Source organism: Gopherus flavomarginatus, chromosome 3, assembly GCF_025201925.1.
Source record: "Gopherus flavomarginatus isolate rGopFla2 chromosome 3, rGopFla2.mat.asm, whole genome shotgun sequence".
In the NCBI taxonomy this organism is placed as follows: domain Eukaryota; kingdom Metazoa; phylum Chordata; order Testudines; family Testudinidae; genus Gopherus; species Gopherus flavomarginatus.
The window spans coordinates 178008954-178025209 of NC_066619.1; the positions used below are offsets into that span (position 1 = coordinate 178008954).

Here is a 16256-nt window from a genome sequence, read left to right on the forward strand (position 1 = left end):
ATAGAACAGCCAATCCAGCAATTCTATGGATTGTGTTACTTGCATTGCTTCACATTACAGCACTACCTCCTTCATTTACTGATCTGATCATATGGCGCAAAATTTGAAGAGACAATAAAACTTACTGTTTTGAGCCAGGGCTTGAAGCAGGCAATCCAAGCATCCTTCCAAGCTATCTGCTGTGCTCTCAATGGCTGTTATCTTCAGCTTCTTCAAGGCGTCACTTAGATTATCTGCTTGGTTAACATGAAGAAGAGAAAAATCAGTGCCCTCATCGATCTGATAGCTAACATGCTTAGAGCACAAGTAGTTACCCTAAGGTAAAGGGCTCCTATTTCAACAAGGAAGGCAGTTGTGTCTGTGTGCTGAGGATTTAGAGAAGCCTAGAGTCAAAGATTTTGGATAAAATCAAGCTTTTCTTAATTTAAGTATACACTTCCCATTCTGTGTCTGAGAATGAGATGCCACATTTATAAAATGTCACGGAACAACTTTTTTAACAGCAGTATTCCCTCAGTTTAGCTGGTTTGAAAAAACAGCAGCAGTATGTTAGGTTAGATAAATGTCTATTAGGGATGGTCTAGACAGTATTTGGTCCTGCCATGAGGGCAGGGGACTGGACTCGATGACCTCTCGAGGTCCCTTCCAGTCCTAGAGTCTATGAGTCTATCTCTGCTTTCATTTTACTTCTTAGAAAAAGAAAATGATAAAAGTGAACTCCTCTTGAATGTCTTCATTCACAGAAAGGGGGTGGGGGAAGAGGAGAGAAAAAGTAATTGCAAATGCCATTTTCTGCTTAGCTGTAGATTCTTCTGCATATACCAGAGGGTTCCATCTTGGTTATGCACACACACAGCCCCAGTTAAAAACAAGGGCCAGGCTAAAAGCCTTTTAAATAAGGACATCAAATATAATAGCATAAGCACTGTTTGTGTTGATTACACAAACTGTTACTATTTGCATTCAACTGATGCATAAGGAAGCTTCTGGAAACGAGAGTCCTATTGTATATGTCAGACTATGAAATAACACTTTTTCCCCAAAACACGCAGTGTTGTTTTCTGTGGAGGAACACTTATTCTCACAGAAGTGACTGAGAATACCAGTGCTAGCATCTCAAGTATTCTGTTTATTCAGAGGCAAGGTATAAGTGTTAACAGCTGCAATACAAGTCTTTTCACTTTGCCAACTGATGACTAACCTCAGTCTGAATGGACTATCCTTTTAAAAAAACGAGTGGTAATTCAGTTTCCATGCCAACTCAATCAGCAATCAGAGATAGTTACTCAAAATAAGTAATATTAAGAACTGTGTAGTTCTCTACACTGAGTAATCGAACGGCCCTGACCTGAATCCTGAGGTGCAGTGTGGTACAGCTGCTTTGCTCTGCCCTCCCCCCATGCTAGAAAAACAGACTAGCAAGGGACAACAGAAGAAATAAACAGTGCAGAACTTGCCTAGGGGCCAAGCAAGGTTTCAAGGCAGGAAAGGTGTGTAGTGAGGTGACCTGTCTCTTTAAGAGGCAGAGGCCTAGACCTAGCCAGGTCTGTCCAATTAGCCCTGCCTACAACACCTGGGATGGGGTATGGGGTTGTATTAGTAGAGCCAGCTGGGGATGGAGGAGCTGATTCCCCTATGAGAAGCAGCAGAAAGTTGGAGGGGAGTATGCTCAGGAAGAGTAAGAGAGAGTGAGATACTTTTAGGGAAAGCAGGCATCACAGGGAACCCTGAGTTTTTGAGGAAAAGACTTCAGTCAGGGAAGGCTTGGGAGCCCATCAGTAGGAAAGACTTGAAGTATGGACTTGAGGGGGATTCTGAAAACTTCTATTTTGGGAATGGTTTGATGTTGATGAACTAACACCCAAGATGAGGTGTTGATGAAGCAGGGAAGAGCTCATCTGATAGTTTGATTTAAGGATGGTTTAAGGAGCCCTGAACTGAAGAAGGAAACCAAAGTGCCTGAAGAATGATGTCAGGCCGTGGGTGGGAGGAGGTGCTTGGAGGCAGCTGGCTCGTTCACAACCACAAAAAATGTATTTGTTAGATAAACTGTTCAGTGACCAGTGGAAATTTGTCAAAAGATACATTCACAGAGTAATATTTGATCTGTTGTTCTTACTACATCCTAACATTGTGTTTTCTACCTCCTCCTATCCATTTTCTCTTTCTTTTCCCACCTCTCTGCAAATTTCTCTCTATACTGTGGTTCTGTTTTTTTGATGTATCTCCTCTCTGTCTCTCTCCCACCTACCTGCAGGCCCCTACTCTCAGCTCATCCAGATACTGACACAGAGCTTGGAAACTTCAGCAAACACTTAGCATGGGAGGACTAAATCTACTAGACAGAGATACAAAAACTGGGAGTCCCACTGACTGGAGGCAACACCTAAGTCAAAAGCCTGCCTCCACCCCCGTTTCTGCAGTTGAGAAAAGAGGAGGCTGCTGAAACTGTTACCCGGGTCCCGTTCTAGATTCCACTCATGGGCTTCATATTTTATAGAGGGCTCCCTCTAGAAGGTGCCTGATAAATTTGAAGCTTTACACTTAAATTTCTCCATGCTGCTTGAGGATAGGAGTAGTCTCTCTCTCACTGGTTTCCTCCCACCCCAGAACCTGCAATGGGAATTGGGGATGTCTCTCAGCTATTGTACCCATCCCCAAGCTTTCTACTTGTTGCAAATGGGGTGCATATGTGGTGGTGGTGTTTTATTAATGATTATTATAATATACTAGTTTCTGCTACTCCAACCCTCCCTTAATTTTCCATTTTTTGGGGTCCTTCTTACCACTGATCAATTCCACTGTCTACCTCTGCTGTTGGTTATAGCTTCCCTATGCTGCAATGAAGTGAAATTGACCTGATGCTTGCTATTTTCACTGCTGCCTACAGAGATCTGAAGAGCAGCAGCAAAAACTGGTCATTATTCTGATACAATATGGTAAAGATTGAGCAGCAACTGTGGCACTGGTTTCAGAGTAGCAGCCGTGTTAGTCTGCATCCGCAAAAATAGCAGGAGTACTTGTGGCACCTTAGAGACGAACAAATTTATTTGAAAATAAGCTTTCCTTGGTTACAGCCCACTTCATCGGATGCATGCAGTGGCAAATACAGAAGGCACTGCAGTTTTCTACCTGTAGACTTAGGAAGAGGGTAGTGCATCAGCTATACTTCGTTCATGTTTGGAAACTTATCTTCATGTCCCTAAGGGTTAAATATATGTAAAATGAAAACTTTGATTCTGCAGAAATTGATGGCTCTCAGCTGGGAAAGCCTCCTGCCTGCCATGAGCAAGTAGACTGTAAAATGATCAATTAACCAACCAAAAAATCCCTAAACAAAGCAACAAACCACATACACAAACCACACACTGCACTTTCACTGCTGACCCTCCAGGATAGATTTTGATCTCAGTTACACTAGTCTCAAGTAACAATCAAATTGCACACACAGCTGAGATCAGACTCTATCCCTTCTCTAACTGTACCCAACAACTGGCTACACTGAAGAGAAAAACAGCATGAACTATGCACAAACTTGTGAAAGAAGCTAGCTGGAAAACCAACTTCCCATAGCAGTAGTGCCCCAATAGTATTTAATGAACTGCACATATTTTGCTCTTTATTGGATACAAGTGTCCATAGTCTCTTCTTGAAAATTTACTTTAAGCAACCGATCAACTTCACTTTGTCATGAGAGTCACCTTTTCATCACTGATACAGAGAGGGAACAAATACAATCTGCAATCCTCTCCATTCAAAGGATAATCAATTGCAAAACACTTTATCTTCCCTTGACAGTATATTTGAGGCTGCTTCTAATAATAATCTTGAGTTCCTGCTACATGGTCCTTCTTAAACATAATGAAGCAAGTAGGACGGATTCTGCCTTGTCAAAATTCTGGTCCAGATACTGCACAGCTCAAAGAATCTTCAATTATAAAGATCAGTCAGATTTTTGGGTGGGGAAAGGGAATCTGGTGTTTTGCAGGTGTTTTTGTAGTTTGTGGTAAGGACATCTAGAGCATTAACCAGGCAACTCTTTTTATTCTTTGTATAAATATATAGACATTATAAATAAATGTCAGTCATCTCATAATTTGCAAGTCAAATTAAGTAGAAAACTGTGAAGGGAAAAATATTTGTATTCTATGCATTGTAGTGCCTAGTGTAGGAAGGATAAAAATGTCTCTCAGACGAAGCACTTTTGAGCTGGGGATATTTCATTGCTTTCAGATGTGCTTGGAATCCCCTTTTAATGCTCCCCGAGGTATCTTAGAGCATATTTGTATAAAGACAGGGTTGTTTTTCATGTTTAATTGCATAGTGGTTAGTTTATTTATTTATTTTCCCCCACAGACTCTACCAACTCCAATGTCTTATCTACTTGCAAGAACTTCTAGAACTAGTTAAACATGTCAAATTCTGAACAATTGAGAGGAATAAAAGACACTTTTACTGTGAAATATTTTCACATTTTTTACCATCTCTACTGAAGAAGAACTGGAGCACTGGACCTTGTGGGACTGGGAAATTGTGGGAAATGTTGCTGCTTGTTCCTGTTATACCCAGCTAAATGAAAAAGTAAAATTGGAAAGGGAAGGAAGGATTCTGCCTCAGTTCATTTCTGATGTAATTTAAAGACACAGAGGAGTAAGAGACAAAGTAAGCAGATTTTAATGTGGTTTGCTGTTTTATATACTTCATTAACAAGACAATTATATATAGAAATTATGCATTTTGGACAAAATTTTCAAATCTGGGTACCCAAAGTTAGCATCTGAATCCATATTTAAGGACTTCAAGACAAGCAGCCTAATTTTCAGCAATGCTGAGCATCTGCAGCTCTCTCTGGCTTCAGTGGAAGTTGAGGGTGCTCAGCACCACTAAAAATTAGCTTATGGATCCTTTGGTGTCTGACTTTAGACACAAACTTCTGAAAATGTTGGCTTTTGTCTTTAAAGTGTGGATTGGTAAACGTGACATAGTGGCAAATTGTCGCCAACTGGCAAAGGGTTCACTATTCTTTACAAGCAACTCCTATCATAGAACTGACCAACTTACTACACCTAATTCACCCTTTTCATGGTATTTATCCCTAAAGATTAGCATGTGAGGTCTCCACTGAAAGCTTGTAACTTATCAATTCTCATAATCACTGATGTGTGTACAGATAATATTTAAGGAATAATATAAATATATTGACAGTTATGCCCTTCTGGTCTTGGAGTGAAAATGAGTCACCAGAGAATCATAAGTCTCTGTAATGGCCCATTCAAGTGGGAGAGAGTTGTCACTTCTCCCTAGTTAGCCAATTAGCTAATTGCTCAATTGTTCATTGTTGCAACAACCCACAAAAGTAAATGGAAAACCATCAAAAATAAACTATAAACATCAAAACCCCCTGGAAGTGAAAAGGAATGACAGCACAGCAAGGGGATAGCCCTGTCTCCAAATAAAGACAAAAGACCAATTCAGGATGTCATAGGATGGAGAAAGACTCTGCACTCGTTCATTGAGGAGGCACCTGGATGAGCAGGGATGCTTCATGAAAGATACAGCCCTGATTCCTTGTGGCCACCATCTGCTGCAAGAGACTGAACTTTGGGGTCAGAACCTCCCTAATTGGATAGGAAAAGTAACTGTTAGTAAGTGTATGCCCTAGTTCATATCTCAGCATTTTGTTTCACATGAAACATTTTGTTTCCATCACTCACACCTGATTCTGTTTGTATCTCTTCTCTTTCTTAAGTAAATTTCCTTTTCTTTTACAGCCATTGAACTCAAGTTCTGGGATCGCTAAGATAACACTGGTAAACTGGGGTACACTTTTCCTTTGGGAAGAGGATCTGGGATTTCTGTGGATATCTAGTGATCATGCGTTGGATGGATTCCGGGGCTGGGGTGCGTTTACTGTAAATGTGCAGGGCAAAGGCAGGGTTGTTATAGTCCAGAGGAGAGTGCTTAAGTGACTGACAGGCTGGCTGTGTTAGGAAGCTATCATCAAGCCTGCACAGGCAAGACTCCCTCAACAAGGTGACTCACAGCCTGGGGTGCTGCGGGATGCATCACAGTACATCACATGGATTTATTTTTAAAGTGTGTATGTGGCTACATTGCAATATGTGATTAAAATGCTTTCTACTGGATAGGCTCAGATACCACAATGATAGGTATCGTATAAATAACACATCAAAATTAGATTAGATTACCACTAAGAAACTGTATGTACAATGTAAGAGTGTCTAAAATACTGGATACAATCATCTGATTTCCTGTAAAAAGTCCACCAGTCTAAAATGAAGGCTTTTTCATAGCAGTCCTTCCCCCACCCTCACCCCCACTCCACAAACATACACAAAAGAGAAAGTGGGAATTAGGAAGGAACCACAGCTCTCAGGACACAATGTCAAAAGGCCATATTTACAGAGAAAAAGGTTCCCTACATGAAATGCTTAGAAAAAAACAATGCAAAGATGACCAAAGTATAGATCTGAAAATCTCTTTCTCCCAAAGACAGAATCATGCCTCTTATCAAATGGATTTAAATTCTTAAGACAGAATCAGCTTCCCTTCTGCAAGTCTCAGAAGTACATAAATATTTCTAAAATTGTATTAGAGATTTTATCCCTCTTTTTGGTCCTTCCTAGGACAAAAACTGTGTTCAGAAACTGAAAATCCTTACAATGATCTAGGTCAATTGATTTCCTGGTTTCAAATGACAATGAGGGAGACATTTTAGTGAGAAAAGATGGTTCTGTCCAAAGGACCACCACATTACTTTTATGCAGGGACTTGAATTCTGCAATTATACAGCAACTGTACTGGCTTTGGAATCTGCCATTTAGAGAAGCAGCTGCAGATATTCTCCTGCAAAAACCCTATTATTTTCAGTAATCAAATGTCCTTATGTTTTCCTGCCTGCATCTCTGGTATTCTGTTTGTCACAAGGAGGAGTTCTATCTGTTTGCAGTGGGCTTGCCCTGAGTACAATGAACAGATCCTCACAGTAAGAAAAGAAGGACAGCTATCCCCTGGAAAAGGGCAGCGTAGGCAATGGTTGTGGTAAGATGTCCAAGAAATGTGCACAGGACAGTTCTGGCAATTGATGGGGTCGGCAAGCTTATGTTGGCTGGGAGGACTTGTGGGGCCAAATAGGGCAGGGCAGGGCAAGAGGGCAATATGCAATACACCTAGTGAGGGACTGGTTCTTGTGGTACGTATGTGCTCAATTTCACTGACTAAGCTGGCCTGCAGGTGCATCCTGCAGGCACCCAGTTTACAAAAAAGCAGTGCCAACAACTTTTTTGTTTTTAAAAAAACCTACCTAGGACAGGCCCTAAAAACAGAGGCACCCTGTTCTCAGGGATACATAGTCACCCTGAGCTCCAGTTCTGCTGCCTGTGCAATTAGAACTGTCGTCCAGATCTTGAGCCCTGAATCACACAGGCTGTCACTCCTCATGTCCTCAAGATAAAAGCCTGGAAGTTGAACATGCCAAGAGCTGCCTTTATGGCAAACCCAACTTCCTGGTCCACATTCCCGACTCCACCCACAGCTGCTTGCTCCCAGAGTCTGTATCCAGTTCTGCTTTCCACTCACACCCACTACTGCTCCACCCCATCCTCCAGCAATCAGTAAGAGGGGCTGCCCTAAACTCTGCAGCAAGCCCAATTAATTTTAGCAGCTTGGTGTTAATGGTTCCTGTAGCAAACTGGAAATTGGGCAATTACGGAGAAAATATTCAAAAACTGAAAAACAAAAATCAACACTATTATATCCCATTCCATTTCAGTACCCCTTGCTTTTTGACCTACTCTCATTACCAGTCACTAATTTGTTGTATGCTGAATTTCCCTTTTGTCCTTTAAACTTTGCCAGCTGATGACCCTCTCTGATATATGGTCAAGGGCCATAAAAATACACTGCGTTTGCTACCTATGCGCTCAGGAAGCAGCCATTAGCACATCATTGTATGAAGCTGCAGATTCTGTTTACAAAGAAGCTTCTTGTCATTGATCTCATAGGTGCCCCACACAAACCAGACAGAAAGTCAGAGCATAAAGTGGTTTCAAAGCAGTTCAGTGTCTGCCATTCCTTAACAGTTAAATTTCATTAATTCATAATATTATTTTAGGGGCATGGGGACTGTTTGTTTTTATACATTTCATGCCTTCTTTCCAGAAACTAATCTGCCTCAAAAACATGGTCTACCTTTAAAAAAAAAAAGTTTCTCTCCCTTTGAAACTAATTGCTAGGAGTAAAGTATCAAGGCAGCATTTTCTGTTTATTACAAGTGAGCTTTCCGAGTTATTTCTCCCTTATATGTTAAGTCCACAGTTATTTGTAATTGTGGTGACTGCTGTACATTAAATATTAAAATAATCAAAGAAATACACTGTTTGAACATATCTCTAATGTATTTCATGTATTTCCTGGTTGGTACCCTGTGTTACTGAAGTTAATGGGTCTATTACAGTCTGCTTAAGTGCAACCTAACTGTGATAAGAAATTCATAAATTAATCAGTGAGACTTCAGCAGTCTCACATGCACCAAAGTCAAATCAGATGGAAATGAGACTCAAGCCAGTTTTTCTCTTTTTGCAGGCTTGGTGGTTAGACTTTCCTATCAACATGCAGTGATTCATGTTTCAGGAAACAGTAGGATGTCAAAGGCAAAGGGGCTGTTTTTCCTTTAAGTTATGTCATAAAAGATAGCTTTAAAGATGTTTGTCTGCTGGTACAAACTAAACCAGTAAGTAGTAAACCATATATTCAGTGTATGTTAAACAGCTGTACTGCCAGCTAGGAAATGAAGAAATAGATGTTTAAGGGATTAGCCCTTGGCAGTAATGTTTGCAGTGTTATAGCAGTGCTGGTACCAGGATATTGGAGAGACAAGGTGGGTGAGGTAACATCTTTTATTGGATCAACTTCTGTTGGTGAAACAGACAAACTTTTGAGCTTCCACAGAGCTCTTCTTCGGGTCCAGTGAACATACTAGGGCTTGTCTTCACGTACAGTGCTTTAGTAAAGACACTACTAGGATAAGACAGCTTCTCCAGTTGGCATAGTTAATCCACCTCCCGGAGAAACAGTAGCTATGTTGACTGGAGAGGCTCTCCCACTCTGTCTACGGCTGGCATTAGGTTGGTATAACTATGTCCTTACGGGAGTTTGGATTGTTCAAACCCCGGAACAACGTAGTTATACTGAAATAAGCCTGGGGGCTTGTCTACACTATGCAGCTTTTAGCGACAAGGTTGTGTCAACACTACCTTGTGGCTAAAAGTCAGTGTGTGTAAATGATTTTTGTCGGCACTTTTGCCGACAAAATACTTCCAGCCCCGCAAGCGGTGTTAGCTTTGTTGGCAGGAGAGCGCTCCTGCTGACAAAGCCGCATTCACACTGCCGTTTGCATCGGCAAAACTTTGGTCTTTTGGGGTGGGGGGTAGCTTTTTTAAGTACTGTCGCAGTGTAGACAAGCCCTGAGTGTCACAGGCTCAGCTACATGCAAGGGTGGAACAGATAAGGAGTTAACATGTTGCAGGAGACCATTTAAAGCAGGAGTTCTCAAACTGGGGGTCGGGGCCCCTCGGTTATTACATAGGGGGTCGTGAGCTGTCAGCCCCCGCTCTGCCTCCAGAATTTATAATGGTGTTAAATATATAAAGAAGTATTTTTAATTTATTAGGGGGGGTTGCACTCAGAGGTTTGCTATGTGAAAGAGGTCACCAACACAAAAGTTTGAGAACCACTGATTTAAACTGAAGTGGGCAGTTAACACCTCTACAGTCATAGGACAAAAGAGTGTTGGTGGATTGCAGATTGTTGTAATGAGCCATAAATCCAGTGTCTTTTTTAAGTCCATGATTTGCAGTGTCTAACAGAATTATGAATGTAAGTTCACAGGCTCGTGTTTTGAAGATGTTGTCAGACTTCCTTTGAGAATGAGGAATGAGAGGTCGGATATAGTGATCGTTTCTGAAAAGTATTCACCCATGGGTGATGTGGTATTTATTTTCTTTCACCATTTTGCTGTGCAAGTTCATTTGAGAGTATAGTGGCAATCTACATATTGGGACACTGAGTGCACTGGGTGAGGCGCATCACATGTTCTGATACGCATGTGTAGAATCCAAAAATCCTGAAAGGTGTGTTATGAGGCATATTGATCATTGTAGCAGTGAAGATATGTCTGCAGGGTTTGCATCGTTTGTTATGGCAAGGGCTGGTGCCACTTTGAGTTGATGTGTCTTCATGGGCTGCCTTGAGGAAGAATCTCTGGACAAATGCACCACAGAACCAATTATACACTTGAGATACATCTATAATATTTTCATCTTCTAGACGAACGACCTAAACTCCCTCACAGATTTCCACCACAACTTCAGCCACCACCATCACCCATCAATCAAACTCTAGAACATCCCACACCAGCATGAACTTCCTGGACACCATGATTAGCTTCAACAGTGCAACCCTACAGATAACTATATACAAGAAAACCACAGATCACCACATTTACCTTCACAGGTCTAGCAGCCACCTCAAACACACCAAGAAATCTTGCATGGTGATAGGTTTGAAAGTGGTAGCCGTGTTAGTCTGTATCAGCAAAAACAATGAGTCCTTGTGGCACCTTAGATACCACAGAATAAGCGCCAAGGAGAAAGTCCAGAATATACACATTAATGCACCTTCACCAGCAGTAGCTCCAGGCACCAGCGCTTCAAGCGTGTGTCTGAGGCGGCAAGCCGTGGGGGACAGCCTGCCGGTCCCGGCAAGGGCGCCAGTCAGGCAGCCTTCTGCGGCACGCCTGAGGGAGGTCTGCTGGTCCCACGAGTTCGGCAACTTGTCTGCGGAAGGTCCGCTGGTCCCACGAATTTGGCGGCAATTCAGCAGCGAGTACGCCGAAGCCGCGAGGCCAGCAGACCTCCCGCAGGCATGCCGCCGAATCCACGGGACCGAGGACCTCCCATAGGCAAGCCACTGAAAGCAACCTGCCTGCCGTACTTGGGGTGGCAAAAAAGCTAGAGCCGCCCCTGACCTTCACCAAATGCCTTCACCAAAATAAGCCTACTCAACCCGTGAAATAGATCATATCATGGAGCAGGAGCCCCCAAGTACTTCGAGAGAGACCTACTTCAATGCAGGGAAAAAAAGCCCTCCGACCATACACCCCTAACTGTCACCTACCACCCCACGCTAGAGCCCACACAGGGAGTCATTAAGAAATTACAACCCACACTTTATGGGGACCACATCCTGGAATAAGTTTTTCCTGAACTGCCTCTTCTAGCCTCCAAACAATCCTCTACCCTCAAAAGCTCATCAACAGAAGCAAGCTCCTCACAAACCAGGACACACCGACTTGAAGCAGCACTAGCCCCTGCCAAAACAACAGGTGCAAAACCTGCAGACAGATGTCCCATTGCTACGATGATCAATGCGCCCCACAACACACCTTTCAAGATCTAGTGTCTTTATTAAGTCCATGATTTTTAGTGTCTAACAAAATTATGAATGTTAAGTTCTCAGGCTTGTTTTTTGAAGGGGAAAGCAATCACTACACTCTCCAATGAACTCACACAGAAACATGGTAACAGGCAAAAACTATTTTCACAGAACCATCACTCTGTATGTGTCCTCTCAGTCCTCCTCCTCAAAGGAAACCTGCACCACACCTTCAGAAGACAAACCTGGGAACTTACATTCATAATTCTGCTAGATGCTAAAAATTATGGACTTAATAAAGACACTGGATTTACAGTTTATTACAACAAACTGTGTCCTATTAACCCTTCTTTCTTCTATGATTGTAAATTGCCCACTTCACTTTAAATGGTATCTTGTGATAACTCCTTATCTGTTCCTCCCTTGTATTTAGCTCTGACATTCTGAATACCTATCCCAAACATGAAAAAGAGCTCTGTGTGTGCTCGAAAGCTTGTCTCTTTCACCAACAGAAGTTGGTCCAATAAAAGACACTACCCTCACCCACCTTCTCTCTCTTGGGAATTATGTAATTCTGTGCATGGACTCTGTTTTATTTTTACTTGTAAGTAACTCAATACAAATCAAGTTATATAGAAAACTCAGGATTGATTCACCACTCTTGTTTTTGAGAAAAAGTATATAATTGTGGTCAGACTACTCAAGAACACTAAGAACTGATATAATGGATTAGAAATGTGATCCATCTAAGCCAGTATTCTCTCTCTCACTAACAGCACCAGATACTTCAGAGTAAGATGAATAAAATGGTATCTGAAAATTAGGGATTAATGTACAATAGGGAGGTTTCCTCCTAACCTCAGAGAGTGGTTAGTTTATGCCCTGAAACAGAAGGGCATAAACTACTTTTTATTCTATTTGATATAAGTGTGGATGGTCTCATTATCTATATAAATGTTTTTAATCCCTTTTTGATCTGACTAGATTCTTGGACTTAATGGTACCTTGGCAGCAATGACTTCCACAGGTTAATTAGGCATTGTGTAAAAACTTTTCTTTTACCAATTTTAAATTTGTTGTTTTTCAATTTAATTGGAAGTCCCAGAGGGCAAATAAAAATGCCCAATTTACCTTCACGGTACTATTTGGTATTCTTGTATATCCCTCTCATTCATCACTTCTCTAAACGGCTTGACCCTACAATGTTATGAGCATATTGGCCCCCAACCAACAAAGCACTTAAATCCATGCTTAATTTAAGCACACAAGTAATCCCACTGATGTCTGTTTCAGAGAGACTTTTCAACAGAAACCATGCTGGTCTGTCCCTGTGATATCGTGTTCATCTAGATGGTTTTATAGTTCTATTTTTACTTACCATTTCAACCAACTTAGCTGGGCATGAAGAAAAGTTTATTGAATTATAATTGCAGGGTTGCTCCTTGCACTTGTTTTTTAAAGTACAATACTTGCTCTAGTCCTCTAGTAGCTAATTTTAATGAGATTGCATATTATCATTAGCCATTCAGCCACGTCATTCCTAAATACTTTCGGAATGTTTGTATGTATGCTGTCTGGTCCTGGTGATTTGTAACTCTTTAATTTATCTGTTTGGTTCAGCACCTCTTCTTCTGACACCTTAATTACCCACAGAACCTCATCTTTATTACCCAAAAATAATGATATTCAATGGCTCACTGCTATCTGAACAGTGAGCTGGCTATTTTGGTTGTTATTCAGCCATCCCCAAACATGTTAACATTTGTACAGTCAGTTTCTGTTCAAAACCAAAACAGAAACCTAGACAGAACTGAACCTGCATATTTACTGTTAATCTGGAATGTTGCTATGTATGTATCTTTTTTGCTGCAGAATTTCCTCTTTGCTCTAGAATTCTGGTTTTGCTTTATTCCATATGATATATACCTATATTACTACTAATCAGTTCTACCATTGTGGCTTTGTGCCCTCTCTATTTTAAGAACAGTGGATTAGAACAGTGTTTTTCAAACTTTTTTTTTTCTGGGGACCCAGTTGAAGAAAACTGTTGATGCCCACGACCCAGCAGAGATAGGGATGAGGGGTTTGGGGTGTAGGAGGGGCTCAGGGCTGGGGCAGAGGGTTGGGGTGCAGGGCTGTGGGGTGGGGCCAGGAATGAGGGGTTCAGGGTGTGGGAGGGGGCTCTGGGCTGGGGGTTGGGGTGTGGAAGGGGGTCAGGGCTCTGGGCTGGGGGTGCAGGCTCTGGGGTGGGGCTGCAAATGATAGGTTTGGGGTGTGGAGGGGCTCTAGGTTTGGGAGGACTTAGGGCTGAGGCAGGGGATTAGGGTGCAGGAGGGGATCAGGGCTCTAGGCTGGGGGTGCAGGCACTGGGGATGGGGGTTTTGGGGTGCAGGAAGGAGTTCCGGGTTTGGGGGTGTTTAGGGCTATACCAGAGAATTGGGGCACAGACTTCTGCAGGTCCAGCTCCTAGGCGGAGGCTCACAAATGGCTCTGCGTGGTTCTCGCCCACAGGCAACTCTCCCTGATCCCAAGCTCCCATTGGCCGGGTGCGGAGCTAGTGCTCGGGGCCGGGGCAGCACACGGAGCCCCATGGCCCCCCTGCCTAGAAGCTGGACCCGCTGTTGGCTGCTTCTGGGGTACAGCACAGCGTCAGAACAGGTAGGCACTAGCTTGCATTAGCTGGGCAGCACTGCTGATGGGACTTTTAACGTCCCTGTCAGCAGTGCTGACTAGAGCGACCCAGTGCCTTACATGCCATGACCCAGTACTGGGTCACGACCTGAACTTTTAAAAACACTGGATTAGGAGACACAGACACAAATCAAGGAGTATTTAAGTGGAACTGACTTGGTAGTGCCTTGATGACTGGAGAGAGAGTAGTAGTGAAAATGATGGACTTCTTTTATGGTGGAAATGGAGATACTTGACTATGAGGAATTGAGGAAGGCCTTCTCCTCTCATTCTTTTTGTTAATTTTACTTCTATTGTGGTCAAAATAAGCAATAAAACCAAGATAGTATTTGGGGTTGCTATTTTTATTCTCAACAGGTCCCTTTGATCCATGCTTCACATAATGTAATTATTTCAAATGTTAGCAGGCTTATTCTTTCCATTTGGTCCTGGATTGGAAAGACCAAATAATTAGAATATGCCACATAGTTGCCACAGTGTTAGTCCCAGGATATTACAGATATTATCTCAGATACCTTCTCTCTCAGACAATCAGAATGAACTGCTGAAAGATTTTGCAGAATCTTGAAGCATTTACTTCTTCCACAGAAGTCATGAAAGACCTGATACTTATCCTCTTTACATTTTAAAGTGAAGCACTGCATATCTGGAATTGTCCTAAGGAAACTGTCTAGAAACTTCAACCAAAGCTCAGTGAAATCAATGGAACAACTTTTATTCATTTCCAAAGCTTTGCAGCAGGCCTTAGAAGAAATGTCGTATGATTTTTTTTTATTTAAATAAAAAAGGAGGCAGAGGCTCTGCAAACTGCTTTAAGACTTGACCGAGAGTTTACAAAGACCCAGTCTGACTTAAAAGGTACAGAATAACAGAAAAAATATCCTAATTCAATTGAGAAGTGATCAACAGATACGGCTCTCCTTACTGGTGTGTCGAAAGACATCTCACTCTTTCATTTTAGCTGCCACAAGTCCCAGATTATTTCATGAACAGACCTAGTACAGAATTTTTTTTTATTTTTTTTTTAGCTGCCTGATTTTCACCAAGCCATACTAATATAGCCCTGAAGGAGCAGAGTGCATAAACAGAAAATTACTAATTGGGGCTTCTGATAGATGAAAAGGCTTTTTAATTGCCCATTGGGAAAAACATTGTCTTCAGTGGATAAGGAAGATCTAATGTTTTCTGAAATCACAACAACATCCACTGCAGGAGAAATGCCACATAAGAAAACAGCGTGACTGGCAGTTTCTATGCTTTATCCACGATACGTGGAACAGAACACATTGAACAGGACTAGTCAACATTCCAGAGAAGAAGGATTCAGCCGCTGAGTGGAGGGAGAATACGTAGTCACTTTTTACTGAAAATAAGGGGGACAATCTCTGATACCTCCTTAAGACAATTCTGAGACTTAAGCCTAAGGCGCTTTTTACAATTGCAATCATTTCTTATTATTAAGGTCACCCTAATTTTTTGTTTGTCCGCTGCAGGAAACACTTGATCTTCTGTTACATTTTCTTTTTTTGAAAGAAGCTCTTGAAATTATCAGCTCCCTTACACCTCTCAGTGTCCTTCCATTTCTGGGAAGCATCTCCAGAATTTTGAACAGCCAGTAAAACAGAAGCTCCTTACAGCAATTTTCTTCCCTCCTGGGAAAAGACAAAGTCTGGGCAGGGAACCCACACTGTCTTGCCATAATAAAGATGTCCTTTAACAGTGCAGCGAGTGCAGGCACTAACATAAAATGCCTAGCTACTATGCAGTCTGCTGCAAACAAAAGAGGCTTTTCTGATATGTTTGGAGTCTGAGGATATGTCTCAGGGTGCATTTGATTTAAATCACTAGTCAGGAAGACTCAATTTAATCATGGATTTCTACATAAAAGTGCATTCTTCTTGGTTGTTATAACCTTAATACATATTCTTCACAACTCAGAGATAGATGTAGGTTTCATTTTTAGAAGGTACACACTATACATTTTTAAGTGATTTATTTTGAAAACTTTTCAGATTAGTTTTACAGCTATATCAGAAAATGAATGATTGATTGGTTATTTCACTTATCATAGGTAATTGAAGCAGATATTTATGAAGTCATTGGAAGATAAA

The 16256-nt window shown here is 41.7% G+C and overlaps 1 protein-coding gene across 3 annotated transcripts in view; it reads right to left on the minus strand.

Moving 5' to 3' along the window:
• Positions 1–16256, minus strand: part of RAP1GDS1 (Rap1 GTPase-GDP dissociation stimulator 1) — a 176978-nt gene that overhangs the window by 128750 nt on the left and 31972 nt on the right. For 2 of the 3 annotated variants that reach the window (XM_050944426.1, XM_050944424.1), the window contains exon 2: positions 126–236. In XM_050944426.1, coding sequence (XP_050800383.1) covers positions 126–236 — 111 coding nt within the window. The remainder of the gene's footprint in view (positions 1–125; positions 237–16256) is intronic. The other variant, XM_050944425.1, reaches the window with a different exon arrangement.